The sequence below is a fragment of the Rhinolophus sinicus genome, chromosome 16, assembly GCF_057876585.1.
Source record: "Rhinolophus sinicus isolate RSI-liver-muscle chromosome 16, RSI-T2T, whole genome shotgun sequence".
Lineage (NCBI taxonomy): Eukaryota > Metazoa > Chordata > Mammalia > Chiroptera > Rhinolophidae > Rhinolophus > Rhinolophus sinicus.
This window is the reverse complement of record NC_142516.1, coordinates 139,254,138-139,275,462: the sequence shown is the minus strand read 5'-3', so window position 1 is coordinate 139,275,462 and position 21,325 is coordinate 139,254,138. Positions and strand designations below refer to the sequence as shown.

At 37.1% G+C, this 21,325-nt stretch overlaps 1 protein-coding gene across 2 annotated transcripts in view; it reads right to left on the bottom strand.

Moving 5' to 3' along the window:
* Positions 1–3,589: 3,589 nt before the first annotated feature.
* The window catches only part of ANKRD10 (ankyrin repeat domain 10), a 32,883-nt gene continuing 15,147 nt past the window's right edge, over positions 3,590–21,325 (bottom strand). For both annotated transcript variants that reach the window (XM_074329522.2, XM_074329523.2), the window contains 3 exons: positions 16,402–16,637; positions 8,436–8,531; positions 3,590–5,222 (listed from right to left, as the gene is read on the bottom strand). In XM_074329522.2, coding sequence (XP_074185623.1) covers positions 4,747–5,222; positions 8,436–8,531; positions 16,402–16,637 — 808 coding nt within the window. In that variant the 3' untranslated portion in view covers positions 3,590–4,746. The remainder of the gene's footprint in view (positions 5,223–8,435; positions 8,532–16,401; positions 16,638–21,325) is intronic.

The window sequence follows — 21,325 nt, the reverse complement described above, 5'->3', positions numbered from 1 at the left end:
CCTGCCTGCCCTCATCTCCACTGGGCCCCCTGCAATGCTGACCAGACAGTAGCAAAACCCCATCTGCTCTAGTCTCATCAAGCGTCGTCCTTCCTCTCCTGGAGGCCGCTTTCCCCAGGGTGGGAGCTCTCTCAAGCCGCCAGAGGTGCCTACGTTCTCTCACACCAGCCCAGAGAAGGCAGCGGTGCCCTCTTGGTCCCTATATTGCTTCTAGACTAGTCTCAGTCCCTTGCCTCCCTGGGTCCCTCTGCTCCCCTTGAGGGTTTTTGCGCCTGGCTCACTCTTGCTCTATATGTCACCCAGGTCCTAACTTGGGGCTTTCTCACTGCTCACAAAGTGACTCAGTTCCTTGGCCCCTCCACTCTAATGTCTTGTCCTCTCATTCCCTTGGCTGCGTTGCCTTGACTAGCCACACACTCATGAGCCTCACTATAAACATGTACCAGCCCTCGGCCCCCACTTTGCAGCCACAAACTCTCCCATCAACATTCAATATCCAGAACCACAAGAACCACTGTCTGCGGAACCCACCAGCCTTCTGTTCCCTCCAAACCACTTGGACTCCCCTCCTCAGCCAGCTTTAATCTGTGCCCTATCCTAGTCACCCTAACAACCCTCTGTACTTGGTTGTCTTTGCTTCGCTGAACCACAATTCAGATTAAGTTCATGTCAACTACCAATGCTTCCCTCTAGTATCCCTTTTATGCCATTACTAACATTAAGTGATGCTAGTATCTCCCGGAAACCACACGACGTGTCCAGTCCATTTATTCTCACTGTCCAAGACCACCTTCCCAGAGTCCCTCACACACCAATTCCTTGTCCCATCTGCCCCCTAAGCTGGTGACCTCCAGTTCCCCTGGGGAAATAGAAGTGATCTGGAGAGGACTTTCACATGCTCCCTCTCCACCAGCACTCCACCCCTCATGGCAGGGGACCACCCTTCTCCTCTCCTGATGACATGTCCGCTTTCTTCTTATTGCATATTTCTGGCTCCCCCTTTCAGGAAAACTCTTCAAAAAGTTTTCTGTTTCTGTCTCCAATTAATTTTCTATTTGTTGTTGTCATTAAAAAAAAAATCAATCTAGAGAAAAGCTGAAAGAGTAATTCAATGAACCCTCTAGAGTTCCAAAATTTATCAGTTAGTCACTGAGATATTATTGCTTCAAACACTAAAGTTATTCAAATAGTTCTCAACTGTGATCTGCAGACCCTGGGGAACTCAGGGCCATTTCAGGGGACCCCAAGTCACAACTGGATTTACCAAGATGTGATCGACACTTGCACTGATGGTTAAAAGCAGTGGTAAAAGCCTTAGCAACAATTGTCCTGGTTACCATTATATTCCTCAATGCTGTGCACTCAATTTAAAAAAAAAAAAAAAAAGCCAATCTCACTTAAGAATGTCCTTGATGCAGTGAAAATAATTTTATTAAATCTCAACCACTGAGTACATATTCTGTGTGATGAAGTGGAAAGATGCATAAAGGACTTCTGTTGCATACCGAAGTGCAATAGTTGTCTCCAGGAAAAGCACTTGTCTGGCTGGCTGCTTGCCTTACAACGTAGTTTGTTTTTTCTTTTTTCTGGAAACATTTTTATTTGAAAGAATGATTGACAAACTATGGTTAAGACAAACTATGGTTAAGACTGCTTGGCAGTCATGATTTAAAAAAATTAAACAAGTGAGCCTGTCATTTCAAGGAAAACAACTAGCAGTATTTGTGGCCACTGATAAAATGTGAGCTTTCAAGCAAAAATTAGAATGCTGCAAAACTTGTATCCACTACCATGTGCTTGACCGCTTCCGATTTTTATGAGGTTGTTAGCGATATGTAATTTTTTAATATTAAATAATGAAATGTTTCAACATTTGGAAGATCTGCAGAACTTAAAGAATATTTTCCAACTACGTAATGTGTGGTATAAATCATGCATGGGTTAGAGGTCCATTCGCAGTGCAAGATAAACGGATTTAATGTAACTGAGGAAAAGAAATTTATGGATACATGTTTCTGATTCAACATTGCAATTAACCTTTGAGAAACTGCCACTGTAGTTTTGGTGTTATATATCAAATACCAACAATTAACTTCAAAGGCTATTCAAAATATCCCTCCCTTTCTCAACTACTTATCTGTATGAGGCACATTTTCTTTATGTACCTCAACCAAAACATTTATTTAGGCCTTCTTTCGCTCAGCAATGTTTTCCAGTTTTCGGTAGTGGTCTTGGACACCTTTTAAGATACAGTCCTACATATTTTATGGTTTGGGTATTACTGTAAATGGACTTATTTTATTTTCCAATTGTTTGCCACTAGTATTTAAGAATACAAGCACCTAAAAGGGTCTTCAGACCAAAAAACAATCAGTGAACTATTAATAGCTTAGTATGAACTTAATTTTGGTGAGTTAAGCAGAGCAAAATACAAACCTATTCTTAATGTTAACATGATGTCCACACTATTTGAAAGTATAGAACATTTTTTCTTCTTCAAGTCCTAATTTTTCCTCCCAAAATACAAAGTAGACAGAATATGAACCTTCACGTATCTACGTCAGCTCACGCCCAATGTTGTCTGAGCTTTGTCCCCTCGCTTTCCTTTATTATTCTGAAGCAAATTCCAGGCATGATACAATGCCATCGTACCAAGTTCCTTATGGATCTCTAAATAAGAACTTGATGTATTAGTGTAATGATTCTGAACTGCAGTGTGACAAGCTTTGTTATCAGTCCCCCACCGAAGTGTGGATGTTGCTTTACTACAGATTCTATGCACTATTTTCACCCCCAAGCAGCAGTCATATTCTGTCCAATTCCCAAGACTGACCACATATTCTGATCTTTAGTGTATCTTAAGAAATTTACTTAATGCTTTTTCAGTAAATATTAACTCCCCAAGAAGTCTCTGAAAGACCTGGAAAAAACAGTCCTAGCAGGGACTAGACGGCATTAGGCTTTATCTCTCTTGCAAACTCAGAACAGTTTGGGGGGGGTTTGCAGATCAGTCTGTTAAAAAGGTTTCCAAGGCCACCTGTGTGTGGAGCTTGATTACTGATACCTGTCATGAGCATAGGATAAGGTGGCGGTGACACAAGCAAGCAGGTTCTTCTGTCCTCACAAGTCATTTCTGTGACACTTCCACAGCCTAATGCTCCCTCATTTTGGTCTATTAAGTTTTACAATCTGCATAAAGTAATGAGTGTTTTAAATAACATACATAAGCATGCCAGGATGGCCATTTACTAACTATAATTTATATTTTGAAAAGGTTTATATTCATTAATATGTGCTGGCCCAAATTAGTTCTGTAAATTATGGTTGATGTCACTTATGAAAATAAGCATGCAGGGATAGCGTTAGCTGATAGTAATTTATTACCCACCCCTACCCAGATCCAGCAAGGCAAAGTGTCCATAAAACTAGAGTATATGAACAAATCAAGTGATAAAAAGTAGTACACAGGGAGAATCAGAAGAGTCACGCAAAATGAAAGGCAATACTAAATGGTACCTTCCCTTCCCATTTCTTCCACCGACACCCCCAATCCTCATGGCCCAGAAAGAAACCACACCCTAGGAACAAATCGTGTGTAAGCGTTTTTTATTTAATTTGTAAAGGACAGTTTAAAAACAAAATGTTAGTAACACTCTTAGAACATTGGTTTGTTCATTTGACATTTTCTCTGTATTCACCAATTTTTATTACAAAAATCAGAAAAGTAAAAATTTATTACAATATTTGCACAGTGTAACCACTAGTCAGTCACCTAAACAAAAGCTAATTTCTATAAAACCATAAACTTAATGCAGTTTTACTAAGAGAGATTCAAAATTCTCTCAGTTAACTGGATATACATAGTGGTATATATTTTAAAGCAGAAAACCCCCCAAAAACAAAAACAAAGAAAAAAGAAAATATAAGTCAGAATAGTCAGTTAGTATTTTGACCTGACAGTTCCTACAAATAGTAACTTCTGCTACTGCTACATATAAAGAAAACCGTTACCTGTGGTAAAAATTCTAGAGACAAAGTAAGAAATGTGTAATAAAACCAATCAGAATTCAGTCCTAGGCTGCACATGTTTTCAATGAAATCCAGGGGGTGAGTCACATCATTAAAGAAGAGACCACTTATGCCCCAAGCCACTGTGTGTCTACAAGTAAAACCTTCACCACACGGCAAGTTGCAAAGTTTCAATGAAAAGACTTTGAAAAAGATAAATGTTCTTTTCTTCATAAATATCACTGCAAGTCATCTTTATAAGGCTGGACCTTGCATAGGGAGATAGCTGTCTGTCAAAAACTCTACAGGAATGAGTAAAAGCAAGCTTTTCAGAATGATGTCCATGTGCAGAGTTAAATTAGCAGGTACCTCACTTACTGCCTCTAATTTATCTTCATCAGATATAATTTGACAAAAGGAAAAATGGCAACTTATGGTGTGACAGGATTCAAAACATTGAGACTGGCAGCAGAAAAATTAAGTTCCAAAAGTGCATCGTGTAAGAGGCCCACTATCCTGTGCAAGAAACACCTATGCACTAAGTAAGCCCTACTCGAGCATTCACTAGGACTCACGAGGAACTTGTCAAATACAAGTTCATTTTTTTCAGAAAGCTAAAGTATATATAAAAAAATAATAGGACAAGTTGTGGCATTCCTTTAAGTTGATGTTACATTAGCATTCTGAGTTGGTTACCAGGAAGGATTAATGCGTCGACAGAGCCCGGCCACTTATCTTTTAAGAGCCGTGGTAAAGGTGCATGGTGCCCAGGATGGCACTGTCATATCTTTCTTCCACCTTCACAGAATTGGAATGCTCTATTACACTATTAAGCTCAGGGATGCTTTCAGCAGTGTCCCCAAACCCGTGGTAATGTCCATAGTGCAAATTTCCCCCAATATCTTCCACCCAGGAAGGTCTGTTAGCTATGCAGCTACTTGGACTTCCATTCAGGTGCAGAGAACCGCACATCTCAGGGTTAACACTCATCGTCTTTTCTGGCTCCTCAGTTCCATTAACACACAGAGAACCCTGGCTACTCGGAAATGGTGGTCCTGGAACTAATCCATTGCTAATTCCATTAGATCCTGTTAAGTACTGGTCATTCCTGCTTTCCATCCCATTGAGCTGTGTCGTGGAAGGGAAGTCCAAATGTCCATTGATGACACATCCATTTGTCAATGTATTCGATACGGAGCTACTGTTTTTCATATCTGCATTAAGAAATACACCTGTCACCAAAATTCAGAACCAGAGGGGAGGAGAAACTATACAATGCTTCATGGCTGCTACAATTTAAAGAATTCACTTAGTTTCTTTTCTTTTGTGCTTTTCTTTTAAACAAACCAGTTCCTTTTCCAAAGTAAAAACTGTGCATAGGAGGATTTAAAGATAAAATACAACAGTAGCATCTGACTAGTAAAATAGGAAACATTTATAAATTTCAGTAGTGCTGGGGAACCAAATTTAAAAACTTTAGCTGACAAATATACTGCATGAAAAAGACAAATAGTACCGAAAAGCCGTCAAAAAAACAACAAAAAAACTTCTCATTTTAAGACTACTCTCAGAGCGGTTTTAAAATCACCCCTGAAAAAGTCCAGCAGAACTGAATGTAAGGATTCTCACATACGGGTTAAAATAGAACACAAACTTCTCCAGCTCTTAACACCAAAAGGAAAATGGTTGATGAAGCAGGTGAATTAAGGCAGCCCCTCGGACTAGGCGAGGCAGTGAGTGTCACATTCCACAAGTCAGGGAAGCATACTCAGGACTATGAACAGGAACCGTTTTTTCTTACACTCATGTCTACCCAGTACTTCTGCAAAATGCCACAGAGCAGCACTGCAGAGAGCAGAGTGCAGTGACTCCAGGAAGGAACTAGGGCTACTAATGGTTCTGAGGCACACGGTCCTGGGCCACCGGCAGTTCTGAAGAGTTTCTTCTGAGTCCAGCAATTAAGGTGAGTATGATATCCAAGGCTCCACTTTATTAGGCTATTTTCAGAAACCACTTACATTGGAAAAATGTTGATAGCTTAAATATGCATATACAGACATCCATGAAGAGGAGATGTCTTACAAAAAAAAATGTCAATCACAAAACATTTGGGCACATGGGACTAGGCAATTACAAGATTATTTTTCGGTATAATGAAACTAGAGTTAATAGTCATGTTCACAGGAGTTCACAGAACAGTATAGAGAATGATCTAATATTGTGTCTTGTTTGATAATACTAAACTTTATCCCAAGCTGCTGTGCTATTAAAAGCAAGGTGTGATGTTAAACACAGAAGCACTGAGTTCTGTTTTGTACATCGCGCATCCTAACATGTCTCCCACCGCGTGACGAGCCCCAGAAAGGGCTCACTTTCCGGTTCAGCATCTGACTTGCACACGGGCACAGGCTTCTGTGTGTCCTCCACATGTCCCTGCCATCAGCTTGTTTAGTGAACAAGAACATCGTCTAAACATTCCTGTAATCATCAGTTTTCTGGCAATTTAAGTGACAATTGTAGTTTAATAACTGCTATAAATTCTTCAGAGGATTATGAATTTTTTAAAAATTAAATGACGGTTTTCTAGTTAGTTAAAACTCAGGCCGAGAGAACAAATGTTTCAAGAACTAAACATGACGTAAAATAAAAAGAAATAGAACGAGTTGTTCCCAGGGAAATGTTTATATTAATGCTTTTTCTCAAAAATAAAGTATAAACAACAATTTCTAGGTGATAAAACTCATGGATATGATGGCAACCTTGATAGTTATTAAGACAAATAACTGATATATTACTAACAAATATGAAAATTATATTTCCAGGTGATTGGGTCTGCAAAAGTAAATAAACTCTGCCTCAGAAATCTGAGTTAACAAGACTCACTTTTTCATCTCAAAACCAAGGTTAATTGATAACTTCACATCGTTATGGAAAAGCTGACAAAACCGAGCAGGAAGATAGCAGGCATGTTAGAGACTAAGACATACCCCAGCATGGCTGGGACACGCATCCCACTGGCCATGTCCAATATGCTCTTTACTCTATTCCAAACCGCCTTTTGGGACTCACACTTCCCTCTCACCCCTTTGCCTATCTACTGCAAGAAATCCCTAGCGATCTGAAACTGTTTATTCAGTCAGATAGTGTTATAAATGAAATGACGGAACGTATGGGGAATGCTTACTGGGCATGTTATATGGGATGAGCTGAGCTTGAAAAAAGGATGGCCTTTTCAATGTTACAAGTTTGGCATTAAATTTAACTTGAAAACCCAGGGAATTAATGTTTGAAGATTAAAGAGTGATTACTTCTGCCTTTTTAAAAGCATGTAGCAATGGCATTTTTTTAAAAAGTTGGCTTTGAGTTTTGTTATTTATCTTTAGGTGAGGTCTTTAAATGTACTATCCAATGAGAATTTCGAGAATATCCCTTGGAAAATCTACTCATTTCATTTAATTATTTGGCAAAAAGGTGACTCCACCCATAACAATTCTATAGCTTCTAGAAAGATGAAAAGAAAATGTGTACATGTTTTTTCATGTTAATCTGGGAAACAAAATACGTAATCTTTTATCCCCAGTGAAGAATTGAGCATAAAGACATAATAGTAAAACTTTTTAAAAACCAGTATCTATTTCTAAATATATTAACATTACGAAAATGGCTAAAATGTTTTCACGATCACCTAAATAAAAGAACGGTAGAAAAAAAGCACTAAATGGATAGACCTTTATTCTATAATAAATGCTAAAAGAAACAGAGCCTTTGCATTTTAAAATTGAGAATGACTATTGATACTAAATTTTTAATATACTAAAAATTTTAGCATGTAAAATGTGTTTTGTGAGACACATTGTTCAGCATTTTACTAGACCTAGTGTGAACGCCACAGAAACCAGAGCAATCAAGGGTGTCAAGTGAAAAATTCCCCATTGGTGTGACTGATTACGAGTCAAAACCACAACATTTACTAGTTCTCAATGTTTATAGTGAGTCACTCTTTTTGCTGTATATCTCTTTGAAATTACTAGCAATAGATGTTCACCCAAAAATAAAAAATGCAAAACCTCATTAAAATTAAACAAGGCACATTAAGCAAAAGCTTAAAATCAAAAGAGGATGATTGCACTTATATTTTTCACATCCATAGAATGCACCAAAAACACTTATCCTTGTATCTACAAACTTGCCCAAGATATGCAAATTATAACATTCTTTAAAATGCTGGACAACAAAGTGCAAAACTCATTTGAGAGAAACTTGTTAGAAATAATATGCATACTGATTCTTGCAACGACAAGGGGTCTGCATTGCTGAAACAGTATATATTTCTATTTCTTTTGGTCCAACAGAACCACCCTCCTGCTGTTTGGTGTCTTCGACCATTGGACTGTTGCCGCAGCTAACGGGAAATTGTCCACTCCCACCTGTTACAACAGCAAACTCTCTATCGACGTGCATTTTGTCAGCATCATCTTCCGGCTCGCCGTTCACTAGTGGCATGGAGTAATCCAAGCTTTGAGCTGCACGGAAGACAAAGGCAATTTTAGATCCTCTGTACATAAAGACTGTAAGACAAATGTTTCTCATTCATTTTTGTCAGAGCATTCCAAAATTGTCATATAATTTCATAATTACAGATTATTAATGAACTTAGTATAATACCAAGAGACTTTTCCACAATAAATATTTCCTAAAGTGTGTAGTTTCAATTAAAAGTCATGGAAATTCAGATACCTATTCTGGAGTTGCTTGAAGGCATAAATTATTGTTTAAGGGTGTTATTCGGCCAAGAGAAAGCAGTTATTCAACCCAGACATTTATAAATATTTTTAAAAAATTCAGCATACTCTGTATTATGCCCCCAAAAGTTCTTTCAGTTCTTTTTTATAAAGAAATACTGGGACAATTCTTGAATAACATAAAAAACCATTAAAATGATCCTCAAACGTACAAAAATCACTAATTTCAGTAATAGAAAATAAGGCAATAGCCAAAACTCAAGACAGGCTTGTCAATACTGTCCCAGTGTGGTACTAGCTCTGTTTCAAGATACATAAAAATTGGTAACAAACGTTTTTTAAGTCTTAGTTCTAAGATATTTGGAGTTGAAGCTATATATGTACATTTCTTATAATCATTCTGTATCTGGGAGAAAAGCTAATGTGCACACTTAACCACTTGTCCTCCAAGTATTACATACTCCGTGCAGAAACTTCTCCCTGCAAGCACTAGAAATTCGCACTTCTCAGGAGTAGCCATTCTCATTTGATGTATGGCTTTCTAGTCTCAAGCATGCATTTTTCTCAAAACCAGATCCTAAAAATCACTTTTATGCCTTCCTTTTATTCATTGACCATGGCATGAATGTATCACATCAACTAAGTTCAAAAGAATATACAAAATTGAATAATAATCCATTGTAGGGCTGTATTATAATTCACCCACCACCAAATTCCCCACTGCTGTCTGGGTTGCATCAGTTTTCTTTCCTATCATGAATACCATAATTGACATCTTATAAAGGTACCTTTGTGTGCATTTCTGGTTCTTTACTCACATAAATACCCAGAATTATTTTGGGGTCAAAGGATACAACAAATAACAACTTTCAGTGCTAAATGATTCTTTCAAGTAAGCATTTAAAAGCAACCGTGAACTTTCCATCTTTAGTTTGCTTCTAATTTACTTTACTTTTAATTACTTCTAATTTTAGAGGAATACAAATCATTTTCAATATAGAAATGAGCATACCAGACCCAGATTATTCCAACTGTTAAAACCAAAGATAACAGTCCTAAGAGAAGCAAAAATTCTGAATTAGCATGTGAGAAATTGAAACTGATTTGTGTACTTGGGGAAAAACAAGCCTACATTAAACATGGCGCCAAAAGCATTCTAGAGGTGTCTTTTCCACTCAAAGCTTTTCTTAATCCACCACAGAACCCAAACCAGTGATTTTTTTCTTCATTATGAAACAAGGTACTTTCAAGAAATCAGTGGTAAATAGGCCATCTTAAAGTGTGTGGCGGGGGTGCTGGGGAAGGGTGTTCCTGGCACCAGTTGACAAAATCCTCACCACCTTCGAGTTCCCAGCCAGTCTTTTGAGATGTGGAAGCTGCAGTCAGCACGGGGTCTGGTTTCCCCTTTCCAGTCTCCAATGCCCGATAAGCCAAATCAGGTAGTTTACTGAGAACTAGTGCAGGTTATCACGGCAAAACCACAAACGTCCTGGTAAGAAAGACTTCACTTGGGGATACAATGCAGCTTTAAGTATCCATACTCTTAACGTTTGGCTGTTTTGAAATTCAGGTGCCAATGTTCCCTGGGGAAAGTGGCAACTGGGTTTTATCTGTAATTTTAGATATCTGAAACGCCGGTTAAAAAAACCTGGCAGATAAGACATGAAGTCCCTCCCCCAACCCTTCATAATAAAAACAGCGCTATTTGTCAATTCACTGAGCCCAGTGACTAGAATAGTGCTCGCATCAACTAAGTCCGCTTTCTAGCCAGAAAAGGCACAAACACACAAAGGAAGCGAAAAATATTTAGAGTAACCACTAATAAAAACCGAAAGATACAAAGTGGAAGTGGGACATGAAGGCAGACCGGCCACTAGGGGGCCAGAAGAGTTGATTGTAACGGGTTTGGGGACATTCAAAATAGGAATGTGTGAAGATGAGCCATGCATAATACCCTTTTAAAGGAAAAATCAATCCCTTAACTAGAGACCTATGCAATGCACTAGGAATTCTACTCTGAAACTTTCCCATTTAGCAGATGTCTTTTGTTAACGCAGGTAGTTTATTAAGAGCAGACTAAAGGCTTTCATTTTTTGGCAAACTCTTTCATGTGGGAAGCTTATGCTAATAGAGCCAGCCTAGAATTTCTCTGTAGATACACAACCTTTGTAGTGAGAGGTTCCCATACATTATTTAACTTGGCTGACAATCTAGCTGCCCCAACCTTGGGGAATGTATTTTATACTCATGCCTTCACTTTATTCCTAGCATCTGTAAATAGGTGCTCAATTAGCTGGATGGGGTTGCACTTGCTTTTTAAAATTGTATTTCATAAGCCGTGACATTAAAATTGGCCTTAGAATTTTAAGTACATTGGATCTGTACTTTCACCCACAACCACAGATCACGTCACCTGTGGCATTTTCTCCCACATACCTATTGCCATTGCTAAAGGAACAATTTCAATATTGCATGTTACATCTGGAAAGTGGCCTGTAGACATTTCAGAAAAGTCTTCCGAAGTTGTAAATTTTTATTCTATTTAAGTTTTGGAAAAGCACCTTTCCTATAGACTGCCTGTTAAAAGGAAAAATTACAGGACATTTTATAGTGTCCTTACCTTTCGACCGCTAAAGCCGGTACATGTTGCGATTCTAGTCCACATCAGATAATGCACATCTGATGGAAAACCAGTTAGGATTGGCTCCCAATAAACCCCAGTGGAGTCAAGACTAAGTGTGACCACTGCCCAAGCTCTCCCATCCTTGACCTGTCAGGGGCGAGGAGACGTCCCACTTGGGAAGATGCCCAGGACAATGCACAAGCCTTCATTTGTATTTTCATCTAATGCTCCGAGTTGAAAACCCCTGAAGCCAGTCCTCAGGGAGAACAGTTTATCATAAACTATGATAAAGCAGTTAGAATTGTAAGAAAGGCCGTACTTATTTCCTGGACACACCCCATACAAGATACTATGACATGTGAAAAAACTGCCAAGTAGTTTCATGTAGTGGATTTGTGAAGCTTGGGGTTATAAGATAGTGATCTACCTTCATTTGTGCATCTTACGGTGTGAGTGGGAAATCCCTCCCAGGTGCTGACCAGTGGCCAAGGGCCCAGGACCCTGCACACTTCTGTGGTCTTTCCACTGGACTGGGGAACTCGGACCTCAGGGCCCCATAAAAGGAGCCAGGAAATACTTCCTTGGTGGTTTCCCACCAGCCATTACTAATTAGAACTATTTTCTGTTCTATTATTGAGCACATTTTACCCAAATAAATGCCTTTTTAAAGAAAGGTCCTGTTAAATCAATAGTATCTAATGCCCATGCAAAGGTGGTTCTATTGTAACATGACCTTTCGTGAGACTTTCACAGCCCCAACTGTAACAGATCTGGGGTGCGGAGATAGATACCGAGGACACGGAGCAGCAGTGACAGTTCTGTGAACACTGAGGAGGGATTTGGGATCTTGTTGAAACACAGAATGAAAGGTGCACGTGAAACAGGTGGTCCTGAAGCTGCGCCAGGACTGGCAGTCCTGGAGGATTCCACCACAGGAGCACACCGCTAGGAACAACTGAGGAACATGAGGGGAGCTGAATTCAAGATTACAGTGGAAATTACAGCAATCGCTTGATTTTAAGGTAATCAATTCAGATCATATTTATAAAATGCTGTGTTTAGGGATTAAGACAAAACAAGCATTTGTTATTCAAACACAATTAGGAGTGTTCTCTCTCTGGTCAAATTTTTAAAAAGTTATTTACTGCCAAGTATGAGACCACTAAGGACACCAAAAATTAAGCATTATGTAAGATATGTAATAAGCATTATGTAATATTATATTATGTATAATATTCAGTTAAGCATTCCACCTTTTTGTATGACTTGTTTTTGGAGTCCTTAGTGTTTTCAAATATATTATGTATCATATATGGAATTAGAAAAAACTACACTAAAAATGATTTATCGAATCTGTTTTAAGTAATTAGTTAACATAATTTAACAAACATGTGAAGTCACACCCACCCTCCTTCCCCCTCTTTACTAATCATTAAGGATGACACCAGATCAACATGAACAATTCACATTAAGTGAAACTCTTTAAATGTTAAATTCATCCTGGAAAGTGTGCTGAGAAACTTCTCACTGCTAATTTTAAACTGAATCTTATGTTAAAGATATTTTTCCTCAAAGGTGTTTTTATATTAAATACCTACATGTTATGTATGAAATGCTAAAATCAGCTATATCTATTTGATTAAAACAAAACTGTGGAGTTAACATCTGAATCTGGTCATCACCACAGTGTATATCTTAGGCAATTGTTTCCCATAAATAAAACTGTAGGTTACTGGATCAATTGGTAACTTACACTGCCTCTCCGTACTCAAGACTGGAACTATATCCACAATTACTGGATAAAAACAAGGTGGAGGTTTCTCTCATGGATGGAAACGGCATTCTTTTCTAACCAGGGCCATTGATAATTTTGACAAATTTTATATATATATATATATAACTATATTAAAAAATGTATTCCTTAAGATTAACTAGGAATGTTACCAAAACTAAACTAATTTTACAAAGCAGCTGCAGCTCAAGTCCTGAAGTCCATCTATTCTACTGTGAGCAAATGGTTGACAAATGAGGGTAAAAAAAAACCAAACCTAATTTATAGATACTTCCTTGTACCATCATAAACAAACAAATCCCCTATTAAGGAAAATATTACCCGAAGATACTTTTGATCAAAATCAACTGCTCAAATAACTTTGGATTTTATTATTTCACCCGTCAGAGTTTATGGCCACCTCTATCATGTCTGTGATCCGACTAAAGTGCATTTTATACCGGTGTGAATGACTGTATGACAGTTATTTTAAGGTACAAATTTTTGTAGTACAACTTGCTTCCAAAGGACACTTTATATTCGAGCAGCACAAAAAGGCCACGGCATTATTACTTTTTCAAGTTCTTTTACATCAATGTAGTTTCCAAGGAAAACATCACTCCAATTAATTACCTTGTATTTGAAAATAGAATAGAATTAAACAGTGAATTTTACAGGGCACTTTAAGAGTTGGTTCAAGCTATGCATTTATGTTGCCAAGATATTCCATGTGCCCGTAAGAAAAAGCCCCACTTGTACTTAAAAAAAAAAGATTTTTTTAACACTTCTAAATACTTTATATGCAATTTACTCAAAGTAGTACATTCTATAAGTGTATGTTACATGAAGAAAAAAATACTTTTACTTTGGCACAAGAACCAAAATCTCGGCTACAAAATGAGTAATTCAGAATGAGCAAAAACATAAGCTCACACATTTAAATAGCAAATCAAAACATGAAATAAATGAAAACTAACTAAGGCAACCTATCTTGAATTGCACTTAAGAAAAACTGGTCAAAGAATGGAAATAACTATATGGCCATTGAAGCCAAGAACAACTTCATTTAGAACATTCAGGTAGTTGGGGGGAAATCTTGTTTTAGTAATTGAGAATTACTGCCTCAATACCCCACTCATAGTGAGTATATAATAGTAAAATGAAAGAAAAATCCCCTCTTCCTTTCCCATAGAGAAGAGAGAGCAGTGGCAGGTGTGGGGATAGGTGTGAGATGAAGACACCTCTTTGCTTACAAATATAAATTTACACACACACACTCTTAAGTGACATATAGGACAATCTCAGGATACCACTACCTCCAGGACTGGAGTATTGGAAAGTTTAGAGAGTAAATAATTGAAACAATGCTCGGTAGACAAATGAATACTGGAAGAGGAGGTGTGAAAAGGAAGGTGCATCTGGTGTCAAGCAGACTTGTCCTGTGGTGGTGACCGGATACTGTCGCTTCGTGTACCTGTGGAGCAGTGCTCAACTTTAGGTTTGCATATCACCTGCCAACTTAAACGAATGCCAGGCTCCAACCACACTTTCTTCTGAATTGACATCCTCGGGCTGAACTTTAGGAATGATGCTTCAAAGCAAATTTGTGTAGTAACAGAGTCTAAGAAACTTAAATTCAAGTTTCAGGAATCCTTGGAAAGGCTTTCAGGACAGAAAACGAGATATTGGCCATTTCAGTTGATCAGAAAATCTTCAGAAACTAGTTTTAAAAATTCTTTAGGTACATTTTTGAGTCTTATTAGGATATTACGTTTACAAAAATTAGAGAATATAAGATTTATCCTATAAGCTTATATATATGGACATGGATACATACACAGTTCTTGCCTGAGGGCACAATGAAGCCACCAATATCATTCCAGAACATTAACCAGGCATTACATAAATAAAGCAGAATATTTTTTAAAAGTGGATGCTCTTAAGGGACTTTTAAAATGCACTAGAAAAAATGTATTGAAACATGTTACAAATAAGTGACAATATTGAGCAATACTTCACCATTAAAAACACCACTTTTGGAGTTCAGACATACCTCCATGCAGTGCTGATTATTACAGCACCTTTCTAGATTAGGCCGGTGACTTGTAAGAGCTGTGAATTTTATAAACTATTACTTTTAAGTTTATACATTCATTTCTACAAAATGTCACACATTCACAAATTTTTAGTGACCGAGATTTTAAAAGTTGTGAAGTAGGCAATTTTTATCAACGTCATAGGAAAAAACTTTTTGTGTTTGGATATACTCCAGTTAAAGTAGAGACAGTGTACTGGGAAAGATAATGTTGACCGATGTCAAATTTAAAGTCAACTACAGCCTCTAGCCAGTCAGGGTTTTCTCATACTATACTTGGATGGTTGATTTGGTTTTTTTTTAAAGCCAAAGGGCACAGCTTTGTATTTATTTTCAGCAAATCTTAGATCTGAGTGCATAATCTCAGTGATTACTTTTCACTGTTATCTCTAAATTTCTTTCTGTATAAGTTCGCTAAATATTCCTGCCAAGCTATTAATTTTTCTTGATTATTATACACACACATACACTTCTTCCTAGATAAAAGGGAGGTTTTTTTCCAAGTGACTAGCTGATTCTGATTATTTGTAAACTCCAAAACTAAAAGTAAAATGGTGGAAGAATACTTGAAACTTAAATAACTTACCTTAGAGATTTAAGTCCCCAGTGTCAAAGTGACACACCAGATCTGTGACACACACACACACACACATTACTACCCTACAGGGCATGGACGTCAGCTGAGGCCAAATCACAGCGCAAGTGGAACAGTACAGCAACCACCTACCTTCCCAGATGTGAAACTATGTTTTACTACCAGACCAACAATTGTTGTAAGCTCAGAAACATTTACAAGAAAAAAAAAAAAAAAAAATCAGGCACAGTGGCAGATTTTTTTTTTAATAGTTGTATTTCAAACAGGTACAACGAATGAGAAAAATCTTTCTAATTCACGGCAGGCAAACCTGGGTGTGCAGAAAAGTGACAGACACACATTTATGTCTGAGCTGTCAACCCTGCCCTTATATTCTCCCTTTTGTTAAATGGCCAATCTTCAAAGTGGCAATACAGGAAAAACTCCACCATCCCTGCACCAGAGTTCTCCGGGCACAGTACCACCTTAGTGAAGGTCTCATCTTGAAGGTGCTTTCAGCCATAAAGAAGAAAACATGTTAAAGAAAGGAAACAAATTTGCTCTTTCCCACCCACGAAGTAGTCTCACCTTCAGTTCTAGCTTTCTTCACTCCAAAGGGTTCCAAATCTTCCAAGCATCTCTTGCGATTTGTTCCCACACTAACATGATTAGGAAATATATTCTGATGGCCCCCATTTAAGGTGCCATTATTATAGAAACGGTTCAGATGACAATTCTGGAGGTTCAAGAGAAACTGGGCACATTCTTGGAAACCCTGGGTTTGAGCAATGTCTGCTGCTGTCAGGCCACTGGCATTTCTCAGGCTGTACGATACAAAAACACTGAATTACATCCCATTAGCATTTTCATCTGGTCTCTGCTGCTGAACTGACTAACTATCTGAAGGTGTTATGAAAGAGTATACAGATTTACAGCAAGTCTTCATTAAAGAAGGAGTTACTCATCCTAGCTCTGTAACTAACTTCTCTCTTATGTACATTTGATTACGAAGCAAGATTTGGGAGATAGTAATTTAAAACTCAATATACTAAAATTAAAAAAAAAAGGCATCTTCCTATTTAGCTTCTCAAAATCATTTTTGTTAGTCTGAAGAACCTAAATTTATGCTAACTTCAGACTTAACCTGAATTCTATATTATCTGCACTTAATTTTAATAATCCATTCCTTTAGCTTGAGTAAAATCATAACAAACAAACATGTACTGAAATTGTCCATGGCATTCATTAACAATCGGCTTCCTAAAAACAAAAGTAATTGGCTTAATGACAAGCCAGATGCTAACATGTGACACTATAAGTGGAAGTTTGGAAGGATATTAAAATAATTTAATTTATCATTAGACTGGAGATCTGAAAAGCTGAGTTTTTATTTTTTTATTTTTTGGCCTTGCCTAGGAAAACTAATAGGGATGTTACATTTCAGCATTCTAGAGCATTTGAGTGGCTGTTTCCTGTGAAAGCCTTCTAATACCATTATAGGAACTCGTGCCCTAGGCCTGAAAAGAATCAACATCTTATGTGGCTAATAACACTGATGAGTAAAGGTCCAATGTTTCTACAGTAGCTTAGAGTCAAATTAAAGGAGGAAGTGGTGGCAGAACATAAGTGAAGGATCTGAATTAAGATGAACATGACAGAATCAGTTGAGCTTGTAAACCTTAAGAAACAATGAAAATTTAGGAACAAAAGCAAGTCCATGTTGAAGTACCCCTGAAACACAAGAAAATACTCTGCTCTGTGAAATAAATCTGTAAAAAAAGCAAAACAGATTGTTAGCTACTTGGTAAACTGAAATTGGAGAAGTACTAAACAGCAAAGACACCTCCCATACCTACTCAGCAAGCTATGCTTTTGGACAGAGCAAAGGTATGATCAAATGCACACCTTATTTTGTGTAAGTAAAATAACCAATGCAGAATGTTTGAGACTTGTTTCCCAGGTTAATATTAATGCAAAAAAAAAAGGGGGGGGCGGAACTTTCAGAGTGAAAATGACAAGAAGCAGGGACAAATAGGAGTTTTTCATTTTAAAGACAATAATAAGCCTTGAGTTCACATTTCCTGCCGTCATACTCATAAAGCTCCAACCTCAGAAATGAAAAATATATGTATTTTTGGACAACCACTAAAGATATCTTCACTTCTCAAAGCATGAGATAAAGAAATGTGTTATACATTTCAAAGAAAAACAAAAGCCCAAACTCAATTTGATTAGATACAAGACAGACACGACTTGAGAATCCCAGAAACCAACATTTCTTTAAATATATAAGGCAGTTGTGTGTAGTACCACTGGGGACTAAAGTTGACATTTTAATTTTACCGCATGGCTGTGAATTCTGATGAATATTATTTTAGAATTTCTTAGTATTTTTATTTTCATATATGAATTAGATGAAAAGGAAACACCGAAGTTTGGGCAGAACAAATTATGAGTATACAAAATGATCATATATTTGATTTTTAATTATAAACATGTTCAAGTGAGTGTATAGATGGAAGATTTTTAAATGGTGTTATTTCATTTTCAGAAGCTATCACAAGTGAAGATGGTCCAAAAAGGTCTCTGTCAAAAATGTGAACAAAAAAATAAAAATTGCCATATGAAAATTAAAACAAAACCTAAGTCTTTAAAATTTGAAAAGATGAAAACCCAGAACATAAGCAAAATTTATAAAATGATCATTTCTACAGGTAAATATCAAAGAATATAGAAATGAGAAGCTGCTGCTTAAAATAAGGAGAAATAAAGTTGACAGTAAAGATTACTCCTTAGTGGATCAGAGAACAAAAGGAATGGCAATAGACTTTTTACATGGCACTCACCACCATGAATGCCAGTTCACCAAGGAAAACTGACATGCGTAAGGAGCATACCAACATTCTGAAGTTGCTGAAAAGAATAACATTCAAAATACACTCAATTCCTTTTTTCTGCATTCAGAAACTGAACAGTAGACTGAATTCTGGTTAGAACAGCAAGTTTACTGTTCTTCCAAGGAAATATAGCCTTAAAGAAAAATAAGCAACAAATTAGAGCCAATATCTGGAGACCAGAGGTCGGTAAATGTTAGAGTGGGAGTACATGCCTAGACCTAATACTGCCAACGTTTCCTTGCCCTGCCTCCTCTCCGACCAAAAGGAGTCAAACACTTGCACATCACTCAGCTTACAAAGAGCCAACCATATGTCCAAGTTGTGTAAGATATTATCTTCAAAACTCAAAAAAAGAACTATAGCCAACTCATGCCACGTACTCCCCATGTATGGACTAAGCAAGGAAGACAAAAAAATCACAAGTCAAACTGAACTTCTACTGGTTCCTCACATAACTTTGGGGGACCAGTAGTTAGAATGACCCAGAAGAGAGATCTAAACATTCTAGAAAATATCAGATATCAGAATCTCGGACATATGACTGTGGAAGAATTGGGAGATTATAATTTTGGCATTATCGCTATAGTATTATCGGAACTAGAGACATAAAGTATCTCTTCTCTGTTTCTAATGAGATATAGAAGATTTCAACTACGTTATTTTTCATGTTACTAAGGACTGAATGTATACAATATATAGTTTACTTTAATAGCACTTTTATAGTCCTCTCAAGCAAAAGATCTGTTAATACCTGATTCTGGTACAGAACAACCAAGCCACCATTTCCCTCTCCTGCCTCCAAAGGTTCTCCTTTTCATCTCATCTCCTACCTACCTATATTCACACTTCCATTCCCTACCCCTGTGAAATGTTTGACTCCTAATTCTGCTGTGCTCACATTTAAAAACTTGCAAGTGGCTGCTCAATCGTAGAGTACTTATTATAGAAGTTGGCCAGAAAGGAATGTCAGGGATCATCTAATCCAGGGGTAGGCACCTTTTCTGTAAAGGGCTAGAAAGTATCTTAGGTCTTACAGACCACAGTCTCAATCACAACTAATCTACTCTGTCGTTGTAGTCTGCAAGCAGCCTCAGACAATATGTAAACAATTAAGCTTGGCTATGTACTAACAAATCTTTATTTATGAGCATTGAAACTAGGATTTCATATACTTTTGTGTCATGAAATATTCTTTTGATTTTTGTTCAACCATTTAAAATTGTAAAAATCATTCTTAGCTTATGGGCCAGTCAAAAGCCAGCAGCAGGCTGGAGACATTGAGTAACAGTCAACCAACAGGCGATACCAGTAACTAGTCCTCTACTCTTAGTAACAGATGTCTAAGGGTTCCTGAAAAAGTCTTTCTAGTAATTTTATGCACTACTAAATTCAAACAAAAAAAATAACTTTCAAAAAGTTGCCAAATCTGTTAAATCACAAAATGTTAAATACTAAGAAAAATATCTAACGGTAAACTTTAGAGAATGTAAAATGAAAGACCTTGAGGGAACACGTAGAATACAATCATTCCTATTTCATTTGAGTGCTTTCTGTTAAGTTCTAAGAGTCTTACAATTGAATAAGCCAACGTGTTTAATATGAACAAGGTGAAAACTATCTTTATAGATATTCATTTCTCAGACCACTTTTTAATATTTAGTAAGTAGAGAGGACTTTCAAATGTATTAGAGAGGTTGAAAATCACGTGGGTTTCCAAGTAAAACCTAGAATAATCGTTAAATGGTACCATTCTCAAAACACTAATTTTTAACAAAAGAGGCTCAGGTCTTTAAATTATTTTTTCATATAAGCTTTTCTATTTGTTAGGCATGTTTCAAATTTTGATTTTTTAAATTTTAATTTTGTTTTAATTAAGAGTTGAAACAGTAATTCTGGTTAAAATGTTATGATCAATTTATTAAACCTTCAAACTCTATTTGGTGTTCCACATTTAAGTAGTTATTAAACCTAAGCTACCTCCATTATTTTCCTAAAATTCAATGGGAGCTGGGCCCATGAATGTGACTTAGGATTTAGTTTCTATGGTAACATCACATTCAAATGTGGTACTGTATAGTGCCTGGAATAAAATGTTCAAAATTACTCTCAATAACAATATTTTGCATGAAAATTAGGGTAGTAATCAAAGTGCAGACTACTTTTAGACTAAATCTTTTAAAAACATAAACTTTTGAATTTAGCATCTTCAGTTTGATGCACTTGGGTGAACACTGACTACACCTGATGTTAAATTTTCCTTTGTCCATTTCTGAAAACAAGAGAAGTCCCATGTCGGACTAGGTCATCCTAAAGCTTTTTAGTTCACCCTGGCTGGTCCTTTCTAATATCCACTTTAAAAAGCTTTGAAAATGGGCAGAGATTTAAAAAAATTAGACATTAGTCAACTTGGTGTTCAAATGGGGTCTAGTTTAAGTTTTAAAACGGATTTTCTCTAAAAGAAAGTTGGTATGATCATATTTTTAGGTTGGTAAGATCAATTTGCTACCATTTCTTACAGACGCTATGATGACTGTGCTTATATCTGTAGGTTCTAGTTCCTGCAACAGTCATCAAGAACCTGAAAAGCCATCATTGGGCAGGCCCCCATTTTCTCC